Below are 12,095 nucleotides of genomic sequence, written 5' to 3'. Positions count from 1 at the left end.
ATTCAACCTTTCCCGGTAACTCAAGTCCTCATGTCCTAGCAATATCCTTATAAATTTTCTCTACACTCTTTCAATCTATTGACAACTTTACCATAGGCTGGCACACACAAACTCCAAATTAGGCCTCACCAATGTTTTATACAACTTCAACATAACATATCAATTCCTATACTCAGTGCTTTGATTTATGAAAGCCAACGTGCCAAACACTTCCTTTGTGAACCTATCTATCTATGATGTTACTTTCATGGAAATATGATCTGTATTCCCAAATCTCTCTGTTCTACCACACTGATCGGTCTTATGATCTCATGGCTTATCAGCCCCTCAGTGAATCATCAGTTGATGCGCTAATAACTCCGAAGTACCTTTGGTGGTTGTATGAAGATGTAATCAAGAAAAAAACAACTTCGGTGAAGGCAAAGGAATGTGATTTTAAGAAATCTGAAATCAAAATAATATTCACTAATATATTCAGTAGGCAGTGCCTTTAAGAAGGAAAACATGGGTTAACATTTCGTAGCCTGAAATATTAGCTTACGTTTCTCTTCCTGTTGCCACATAGGCTACTGATTAATTTCACCTTACTCCTGTTTTTATTTCTGGAAAGCTACTAATTAATTTTAATTATTTCCAAAACTAGTGCAAATTAGGAATTCTGAAATTTATCCAAGCGGAACAAATACCAGAAAATGAAGCAGTTGTTCATTTGGTGGTAGCATCAAGTGATACTCGGCACAGCGTGGCAACTGCTGCAGATATGGAGGTGAAAAGCTGGCAGAGGTAAGGAATGGGGCTTCCATTATGTAAAAGGATTTACCATGCTTGAAAGTTCCTTTTGGAAATGTTGCACTGAAAATTTTCCAATCTGAAAAGCATGCATGTTATTTTAGATGGGCTATAGTAGAAAATAGAAGTCGTCTCTTGTCTTCTAAGTGAAAATTGACTCTCAGCACCACTATTACAAAGTAGTTAAAAGAAATAGCAAAATAGTGGCTTGCATTAACCCTAACCCTGTTTAGGACTCATTCTCCGGAAAACCATATTGTTTTCCATTGCTTCATACAACATGGACTTATTATGGTAATTTAGCACTTATTAGGTCATATTTCAGCTCAAGTCCTCATAGAACATTGAACAATAGATCCCAGGAACATGCTTGGGTAGAGTAGAACAATTTTTTAAAAAAAATCATTGCTCAAAAGTTCCAGTTTGCAATTGCAATTTTTTCATTGTTCATTTTTATTTGTTGTGACTTTTTTTTAAACCTAATAGCGTTTCCATAAACTTGTTTAAAGGAAAAGGGTTGTGCTTTTAATCATGCAATGACACTTTTATCTGAATTCTCTTAATATTGTGGTTGGTCGATTTTTGAATTGGTTAAGACTTTTTTAATGCAGATTGGTAGAAATGTTTTCAACATAAAATTAATGTTCTGAAACCTTTCACAGAGTAATTGACTGGAACAATCCGATTATTGTCAATAAACTCTACAAGATTTACCTGGGAGACATACCACTGAAAACAAAAGAGGTATGTTTGTTTTGTTAGCTGTTTTACCTTTCCTTCAGAATTCCTGGTTACCATTTATCATTGACCAAATATTCAAAATTCTGTGCTTTCAATAATTGTCTTAAGTAACATACTGTAGAAGTCGTTCAAATGAAAATCTGAAAACAGGTAGCATGCAAAATCATGAAGTGTGAATTTGAATTTGACATTTATAATTTCCTTAGTGATTGGAAACACTGAGAGCATCAGTGTATACCACTAGTACTTATGTTTTCATTCTAGATATTTGCATTGCATTTTAAATATTTACATTCTCCCTGAATTACAGCTTTAAGAAGCTCCTAAAGTGGTATTAAGTCAGGGGTCTCAGCATTTTAAACTAGTGATGATGGAACAATGATACTTTTACATGTCAAAAAAAAGTCTGATCTGGAGGGAAATTGTGCCCTGTCCAGCTCAAACTAAGTTGTTAATGTACTTTAGAATAATTGGTGGTTTACACAGACCCTTGTGGAACTTTATCCATGTCCCTTATTTCTGTGGACTCCCAACATGATGACAAGCCTATTGCATGGTAGTTTTCAAAACACCATTTGGAAGTGTTTATATACCATGTCAACCACATTCTTTCTATCCCCCCCCCCACTGTCCCTCAGTAAAAACTAAAAGTGTCGAGTTAATCAGAAACCATTTCCCCTTCCGCCAAGCCACATTAGCTTTTAAAATTAATGCACACTTGTCCTAGTGATAGCTAATTTTATCCCCAAAACTGGAGTTAAACTGACCAGTCTGCAGTTACTGTTTTATCCCTAAATGTATTTGTCATAGTTTTCCAGTTTCCTGGCCTTACCTTGGAATTTATAAGTGTTTAGAAGATAATGGCCAGGGTCTCTGCAACCTTATCCTTTACTTCCTCTGTAACTTAGGATGCATCATCCTATCTGCCTCTGGTAATTATCCACGTTAAGTTCAGTTAACTTTTCTGTTATCTCCTCTTCGCTATTTTTAGTCCAGATTCTGAATTACATCTTCTTTTACATCCTTTGGTAAAGACCAATGGACTTTTTTTATATGTATATCTCATCCAAGTCTCTTGCCTTTGTGGATACTTTTCCTTTGTTCAGCCCACCTCTCATCATGCAACCCTTGTACCTGTCAGATTGTAGAATACTTTTGGACTCCTTTTTATCAGTCTTTTCTCATCCTGACTCTTTGATTTTGCTCATTTACATTTTCATTTATCCTGTGAACTTTCTGTAATCAGTTTCTTTTTCAAGTGTATTAACCTCCAACTATCTATCACTTTTTTAATTTCCTGCTATATTTTTAACAACATTATCAAGGAGTGGTGGTTTTAACTTGCCCTCACTTCACCTCAGTGGAGTTTCAAGACTAACTGAAACGTCTTCACTTCAAACCTATTGTGTAATTGCATTTTTGCTTGCCAAGTTTTAATTACAGTTTATCCAGGCCAGATACCCTCTCTCCAGCACGACAATATTTTCAATTGTTAATAGTAACACTCATGCAGCTTTGCTTCCCTCATCCAATTCTTGCCCCTTTTTAAAGCCAGACTCTATTACCAGTGGTTAGTTGCTTCTGCAACTCAGCAAAGTTTCCTTCCTTTAAACTCTGTTTGACAATTATGCACTCTGGTATCTACCCATTCTCATTCCAGATAGGAATATTGCCTGGAGTAGTAATTTCATGTCTTTCACAAATGTCATGCTGGGCTGGTATTTTTAATTCTGTCCCTCCAGAAAACCACCTTTGTATGAGCTGAAATTGTTACTTGTAAGTATTGTATTATATAAATGCATATAATTAATGCAAGCAGTGAAATGAGATGAGTAGGTATCAAAGACTCAAATTGTAATTTTCACCTTAGTCATATTTATGCCCGTATTTTCAACTATTTCCAAAACTGGATCACTGAAAATAATAGAGTGATGCTGTGTCTTTACAACTGCTCAGTTGACTCAAAGGATAAATGCACTGTCTTTTTCAATTATATTTGATCTTAGCACATTTTAACTGATTTTAGCACAGCAGAAGCAGATGTGGAGGGGGATGGTTAGAGACTGGTACACACTCCCTTCTCTCCATTGTTCCACCTCTGCTTCTCATCAGCTGGCTCCACCTGCGTATCACCTCACTCCTCACCTGGTTCCACCTATTACCTACTAGCCTGTGTCTCACCTCTCCCACTGGCTTCTTTACACTGGCTGTCTCCCCTCAACACTCTCAGTCCTGATGCAGGATCTCCTCCTGAAACGTCAAGCTTCTCTGTTCTACAGATGCTGTCTGACCTGCTGAGTTCCTCCAGCAGTTTGTCTTTGTTCCATTTTAATGGTCTTGTTTTTAATGTGAGCTGTCTTATTTCATTCTATATTGCCGATAACACTTATTGAGCTTTGTTTTCCAGTCTCCGTTACCAACTGAATGTATGCTAATCTTTTACAGGGAGCGGCTTTAAAGCCTGAACTAAAACGGGAGCCAGTTAGCACCAGAGTAAAACTGAAGATTCTCCCTCATTTAATGCGGTCCAGGCAGGCAGCAGAGACATTCCCAGCGAGCATACAGGTACTAACGTTAATGTGCTCAGCTTCTTCAAAATAACAGAAAATTTCTTTCGGGGAAGTTTATGTTCGAAAAAATAACTTACAACTTATAAAGGATTGAACTCTGCACTTTGTTAGTCCACCTTACTCAATGCCTCAGCTGAAATGTGATACAACTGAATCCAAAATTTTCCTGTGTTATTTATTATTGTCATTTTTATCTGTTGATTGGTAAAGTGCTGCCAATAGTTAGATATGTGCTCGTTTTTATTGCTAATTAAAAATAACATTTCTTAACTGTGGTTATCTAGGATTTCTCAGAATCCCCTCCCCCCTCACATGACCATACAACATGTGCATTTATTGCTATTGCATGTTTCCTTTCGGTCATCCAGACTGCAGTATTGACATGAAATGTGAATCAAAACATAAATAGCCCTGCAACATTCTCTTTGCAGCTCTACTGGACCTTTCACATGGAGAAAAATAATCATCCTCCTCTTTGGAATATAAATAACTTAATTAAATCTCCATTTACAGGGCTGCTCCAAGGAGTTCTATATACAGAATCAAATGAGTCAGTGAACTGCTGCAACTTAGCACCAGGAGATTTGCTTGCAGCTTGTGTCCATTGAAATAATCCTTGCTGGTGTTTTTGTCTGCGTGAAGACCCATGCATCTTGAAACGTGATCACTATAGAGATAAATGCAACCAAAACAGTGAAAGTTACTGGGAGATTTAGTGGATGTGTTCAAAATCATGAGAGGTATTGACAGTCGCAATTAGTACAAATTCTTGCTTCTGACAAACTAATCATTAACCTGAAGCACACTTAAAGTAAAGAGAATTTCCCCTGAAGCTATGATCTACAAATCAAAAAATGCAGATACTAGAAAATAAACATTAAGTTGCACTGGATATCTCAGAGAAATTTTTCACCAAGCACTTAATCATTATGCAGCATACTGTATTAGTTTTCTCTACGTAGGTGGTAACAAACCTCTCCCTCGACAGGCATTATTAACCCACCACTTGAATTTCTCATGGATACACTAATTTCCAATACTTGACTGGAACATAATACTTGCTTGAATTACTCACAGGACTGTGAGCATTATATGAAATATGGAAATTTGTTATTTGCTATGAAATACTGAATTGAAAACACTGAAGGATGTGTTATCTTGAATTCATTGTAGGGTGCTTTAATTCATTATTCTCACCATTCAGAACCCAATAGGCTAATTTACAGAATCTTGCTTTTGCTGGGACTTAAATTATGTCTGTTCAATCTACGATGGAGGGAAGTAAGGTTATTTTCCACTTCTGTGGATTTCAAAGCTAATCATAAATTTAGGGATTACAAATAAATTCATTTAGGATTACATGCAGCGATTAAATATAAGAAAATGTTGAGATTAGTAAAGTGAGCGGAGACTTACCCGAGGTCTAACCACTAATTGCAAAGGGATTTTTTTTGTAAGAGGAACATAATTTTCATCATGCCAGAATACCTTTCCATGAGTTTAATGTAGTGCACATAAGATTTTCAAAAGTACTATGAGGTTTTACAGTATCAGTGCAAACTTGGAAAATTATGCTGTAATCTGACAAACTGTTAAAACAAAATATAAAATGGGTATTAATTTGCCCTTTAAACAATTAATTGTCGGTGTTTCTGTTTAAATTGTTGTTATTCACAGTCTTGTTTTCACAGGTGGTATATGATGGGCTGTTTGGTGCCAATACAAATGCCAAGTTGAGAGGTCTAAGTATACAGTTTGTGCACCATATATGTTCAGTGTAAGTAAGTTCTAATATTTTTAAGAATTATTGGGCCAGATTTTGCATACTGTAGAATTGTAAATACTTGCTCTTGACACCCCAGAAAAGATCTAGCAATCTTTATGGCATGAAATGTTTCTGATATTAGTTGCTGTTGTGCATCATCTCAAAAGGATCTCTGGAACCCAGCATTGTCATCAAGCAGCTAAAGCACTGAAAAATTCTCTTGAGCCAGCAAGTCATGAAGAAAAAAAGCACAACTTTAGCAAACCTTTTATAAACATTCACTTGTATGGAATATGTAGATTAAAACAGAATCTGAAATATCATAATTTCCTAATATAAAATGACCATCTTTAATATTGTAAATTTTATTTGAGGAAATATAAAAATTATTTTAGCATGGTCAGTGAGTTTGCTAAATATTGAAGTTTTAAACGCCATTAAAACTTACTGTAAAACACGTACAGTAAAGCATTTAAATCCGGGTATTTATGCAAAAAAAAAGAACCTGATGTCTTTATCTGAAGATGATGTAGAAGGCTTCTTAGTACTGCATCTGGAGAAGCAAGGAATCATTCACAGCAACTGCAGATTTCTCTAAAAGTTGATGTCAAGTTTGCAGTGAAATGATGGAGAATTCCAATCATTTAAAACTACGAAGTCTTTGTATATTACAGAAAATAATCTTCGGTTTAAACCTTTCTTAAAGATGTGTTATATGAAACGAGAGAATTGAGCTACAGTACATTCTGCTTCAGAGTTATGCTGGTGCAAAATATATGTTAACTGAATTGATAGTGCCAAAGAAGGAGAGGTTGATGATTAGTCTTCTACTTATTTAGAAAACTAGGAAAGTCAATCAATAAAATATAAGTGATGTGAAAATATTGGTTCATGTCTGTAAGTCCTATTCCACGCTATGACTCGATCTTTGTTAGACGATTGGGAGCACAGTGAAAGGAAGAGCAGGATATATGAACAATCGGCAAAGTGAAAGCTATCAATCAGCAGGTGTAAGTGTAACATTGCCACATGCTAGGAAACTAGTCAGTTGTTGACAGCACCAATACAAAGCTAATTAACTTGCAGGTAGGGGAAGCAATGTAACATATTTTAAATAATTCTCTTTATTAAGCTTTTCTACTTGTATGATTAGATTCAACTCATAGTTAACCTCCCTTGTTTTTATTTTAGCATTGACGAGGCCTAATAAAATTTGATTCATCTATATTAATTGTAAGTTGATTGACCAATATGTCCAATAGAAAAGTGGCCAATAAAGGAAATCAATGCCAGTGTAGATATTTTGTCATGAGATGTTGCAGGCATACTCCAAAGTAGACTCGTTATTTGTTCTGGGGCCATTTTGAAATTTGAGCATGTGGTATCAAAGTTAGGAAATCTAGATTTGCTGGCACGGTAACAGTGGTTAGTGCAACTTGTTACAGTGCCACCAATTTACGGTGTTATGGTAGTGTAGCAGTTAGCACAACACTTTATAGTACTAGCAATCACTGATTGGGGTAAATTCCCCACTGTTGTAAGATTAAAGGTTAAAGTCTGTCACGAGCCTTGTGGCCCATCAGGCCGGAGCTTATACTGGTTTCCACCCACTGTTGTAAAGAGTTTGTAGGATCTCCCCGTAATTGTATGGGTTTCCTCTGGGTGCCCTGGTTGCCTCCCACACTCCAAAGGTGTACGGGTTAGGGTTAGTAAGTTGTGGGCATGCTCTGTTGGCACTGGAAGCATGGCTATTCTTGCAGGCTGTTCCCAGCACACTCCTGGATTGTGCTGGTTGTTGATACAAACACATTTCATTGTTCTGTTATGCATGTGATAAATACTGCTCATCTAATCTAATTTACACGGACCCTAAAAGATATCTTAAGATCAAAACAGAAAATGTTAGCAATCTTCAGCAAGTAAAGCAACATCTGTAAGGAGTTAAAAATAGAAACAGTGATTCACATTGATGTCCTTTCAACAGAACATTGGAATAGAACACACTTTTGAGTTGTAAAAAAAAATGTAGAGGGTAGTGAGAACAAAGGATGCAAGAAGAAAACATTTAATGAGGAAAGAGAAAGTAGAAAGAATCAAAGGAGTATTGCAAATGTTTGGTCCAAAACAGTGCAGCTAATAGAAATCTGAAATAAAAGAGAACAATGGAAATACCCAGAAGGTCAGGAGGCTGAAAGGAAGAGAGAATAAATGAGTTAACATCACAGTTTTTTGATCTTTTATTAAAACCAGCCTATCTTGACTCAACTTGGAAATGTTGGTTATCTAAAATTTTTCAATGTGGACCCCTGAGAGCTATTACATGCCTGGAAAGGTGACAAGATGTTTAGGACTGTGGGCTTTGTTGTAGTCGTAAAAAAATGCCCAAGAAAGAGAGGTCACAGTGGGAATTAAAATGGCCAGCTGCTAGTTCAAGATCCCTCTTGTTGATTGAACAGAGATGTTCTGCAATCGTGGTCATCCAGTCTGTGTTACCTTTCTCCAACATGATGGTCTCCTCTATACCTGAGAAACTAAATGCAGAATCGGTGACCATTTTTCAGTCTGCCAGAGCAACACTGGCTCCTATCTGCTAGTCTCTTTAAATTTATGCTCCTCCCACTCTGAACTCCCCATCATTGGCCTCCACCACTGTTTCAATGGAGATGATTTAAGTTGTAGGAATAGCATCTTTGCTTCTGAGGAAGCACTTTATAGTCTGAGGATTAACACGGTGTTCAGCAATTTCAGATGACCAGCTTTTCTAGTTTGAAATAGAACAAGCCAGTTTTAACAAAAGATCGTCAACCTTTAATGTTAACTCTTCACATAAATTTCCTGACGTGTTGGGCTGTTTTTGCTGTTCTGTTTCATATTTCCAGCAGCCATGAATGGTCCTCATTCCATCTTCTATCTGTATCTCCTTCAGACAGAATAGTTGCAGTTAACATGTTTTCAGTACCTTCACTCAGTCAACACTAATACCTTTTGTATCTTTTGGTCTCTCTTGATCTCCATGCTATAACAGAGATTCCTATTGTTTTCTCTGTTCATAGTTGTGATGATACTGCCTGACCTGCATTAGTTTTCATTTCAGGACTCGAGTGTCCGTATTTTTTTTTTGCTCTTTTTGTTACTGAAAGAAAGCTTACAATGAACATGAGTTGGAGAGCAATTTGATTTCTGCTTCAGAAGAAAAAAAATTGAGATAAAGTTAAGTTGACTATTACCACATTTTCTATATTTATTGCACTAATCCTTTTTATTGTTCACAGTTGTCCTGATAACAAAATAAAACCTTTGGGACCAATGCTTCTAAATGGGCTTACTAAGATGATCAATGAATACAAAGAGGTAAGTCTTCAGAAATCTCCTTGATCAACAAACTTGTTCTTGAATAGCCAACTGTTACTCTACTCTATCTGTTTCACTCCCAGTTCATCTTAAGTTGGGCTAGAATTTACCCATATGCTAACAATTTTCCATTTCATCATCTGAAATATCATCCTTTATCAGAAAATTATTGGACATTGGACTGTATCACAAACATGTCACCCAGTAGTAGCTCTACAGCGTTTAGGAGCAGAAAACAGCAAGAGCACTAATGTAAGCTGAAGCACTCGTACTTGCAATGCACAGACTAAAAATCAAATTTAGCATTCAGATGTCCTCTTTCTATTTTCTCCTATTGATTTTTCTCATCTGAAAACAGTAACTTGCTACTGGAGAGTAATTGTGTGGCTTACTTCAGCCAATTGAAAATCCATGTGTTACGTGATTGAAGTCACTTGGCTATTCACCTTTGTGCACCATTTCACAGAATCATTGAATTGTACAGTATTGGACCCAACTCATCCATGCTGACCGATGATAATCCATCCACACTAATCCCATCCCATCTCTCAGTGCTTGGTCCAAATCAATTCATTCATAGTTAATGTACAAAATTTTACATATCTTCGTCATGTCTCTTCTTAACCTCCTCCAGTTCAAGGAGAATAGACCTAACTTTTCCCATCTTTCCTCATAACTGATCTGTTCCATGCCAAGGAACAATCTGTGGACCCTCTCTAGCAAAATCACATCTGTTTCAGACAATGATGACCAGAACTTCATACAGTACTCCATCTGAGGTCTGACCAAAGTCTTATTAAATCCAAACATAACCTCTCTATTTCTGTATTCATTGCTCTGACTAATAAAGGCCAGTATCCATAAGACCATAAGACAAAGGAGCAGAAGTAGGCCATTCGGCCCATCGAGTCTGCTCCGCCATTTTATCATGAGCTGATCCATTTTATCCTATTTAGTCCCACTGCCCTGCCTTCTCACCATAACCTTTGATGCCCTGGCTACTCAGATACCTATCAATCTCTGCCTTAAATACGCCCAATGACTTGGCCTCCACTGCTGCCCGTGGCAACGAATTCCATAGATTCACCACCCTCTGACTAAAAAAATTTCTTCGCATTTCTGTTCTGAAAGGGCGCCCTTCAATCCTGAAGTCATGCCCTCTCGTACTAGACTCCCCCATCATGGGAAACAACTTTGCCACATCCACTCTGTCCATGCCTTTTAACATTCGAAATGTTTCTATGAGGTCTCCCCTCATTCTTCTAAACTCCAAGGAATACAGTCCAAGAGCGGACAAACGTTCCTCATATGTTAACCCTCTCATTCCCGGAATCATTCTCGTGAATCTTCTCTGTACCCTCTCCAACGCCAGCACATCCTTTCTTAAATAAGGAGACCAAAACTGCCCACAGTACTCCAAGTGAGGTCTCACCAGCGCCTTATAGAGCCTCAACATCACATTCCTGCTCCTATACTCTATTCCTCTAGAAATGAATGCCAACATTGCATTCGCCTTCTTCACTACTGACTCAACCTGAAGGTTAACTTTAAGGGAATCCTGTACGAGGACTCCCAAGTCCCGTTGCATCTCAGAACTTTGAGTTCTTTCCCCATTTAAATAATAGTCTGCCTGTTTATTTTTTCTGCCAAAACGCATAACCATACACTTTCCAACATTGTACTTCATTTGCCACTTCTCTGCCCATTCTTCCAATCTATCCAAGTCTCTCTGCAGACTCTCCGTTTCCTCAGCACTACCGGCCCCTTTTCGTATCGTCAGCAAACTTAGCCACAAAGCCATAATCCAGATCGTTGATGTACAATGTAAAAAGAAGCGGCCCCAACACTGATCCCTGTGGAACACCACTGGTAACCGGCAGCCAACCAGAACAGGATTCCTTTATTCCCACTCTCTGTTTCCTGCCAATCAGCCAACGCTCTATCCACGTATGTAACTTTCCTGTAATTCCATGGGCTCTTATCTTGTTAAGTAGCCTCATGTGTGGCACCTTGTCAAAGGCCTTCTGAAAATCCAAATATACAACATCCACTGCATCTCCCTTGTCTAGCCTACTGGTAATTTCCTCAAAAAATTGTAATAGGTTTGTCAGGCAGGATTCTCCTTTAAGGAATCCATGCTGAGTTCTGCCTATCTTGTCATATGCCTCCAGGTACTCTGTAACCTCATCCTTGACAATCGACTCCAACAACTTCCCAACCACCGACGTCAAGCTAACAGGTCTATGATTTCCTTTTTGCTTCCTTGCCCCCTTCTTAAATAGCGGAGTGACATTTGCAATCTTCCAGTCTTCTGGAACCATGCTAGAATCTATCGACTTTTGAAAGATCATCACTAATGCCTCCGCAATCTCCACAGCTACTTCCTTCAGAACACGAGGGTGCATTCCATCTGGTCCAGGAGATTTATCGACCTTTAGCCTATTCAGCTTCCTGAGTACTTTCTCTGTTGTAATTGTGACTGCGCACACTTCTCTTCCCTGCCACCCTTGAGTGTCCGGTATCCTGCTGTCTTCCTCAGTGAAGACTGATGCAAAATACTTGTTCAGTTCCTCTGCCATCTCCTCATCTCCCATTACAATTTCTCCAGTATCATTTTCTATCGGTCCTATATCTACTCTCACCTGTCTTTTACTCTTTATATACTTGAAAAAGCTTTTAGTATCCTCTTTGATATTATTTGCTAGTTTCCTTTCGTAGTTAATCTTTTCTCTCTTAATGACCTTCTTGGTTTCCTTTTGTAAGGTTTTAAAAACTTCCCAGTCCTCTGTCTTCCCACTAATTTTTGCTTCCTTGTATGCCCTCTCCTTAGCTTTAACTTTGGCTTTGACTTCTCTTGTCAACCACGGTTGCATCCTTTT

General features: G+C 37.8%; 1 protein-coding gene across 1 annotated transcript in view; it reads left to right on the top strand.

Moving 5' to 3' along the window:
* ecpas (Ecm29 proteasome adaptor and scaffold) overlaps positions 1-12,095 on the top strand; it is a 151,690-nt gene that overhangs the window by 40,285 nt on the left and 99,310 nt on the right. The window contains exons 7-11 of the mRNA XM_063048986.1: positions 644-783; positions 1,452-1,533; positions 3,976-4,095; positions 5,792-5,877; positions 9,138-9,216. Coding sequence (XP_062905056.1) covers positions 644-783; positions 1,452-1,533; positions 3,976-4,095; positions 5,792-5,877; positions 9,138-9,216 — 507 coding nt within the window. The remainder of the gene's footprint in view (positions 1-643; positions 784-1,451; positions 1,534-3,975; positions 4,096-5,791; positions 5,878-9,137; positions 9,217-12,095) is intronic.

The sequence above is a fragment of the Mobula hypostoma genome, chromosome 5 (assembly GCF_963921235.1).
Source record: "Mobula hypostoma chromosome 5, sMobHyp1.1, whole genome shotgun sequence".
Taxonomy (NCBI): Eukaryota; Metazoa; Chordata; class Chondrichthyes; order Myliobatiformes; family Myliobatidae; genus Mobula; species Mobula hypostoma.
The sequence above is the reverse complement of the archived record's forward strand: the minus strand, read 5'-3'. Positions and strand labels throughout refer to the sequence as shown.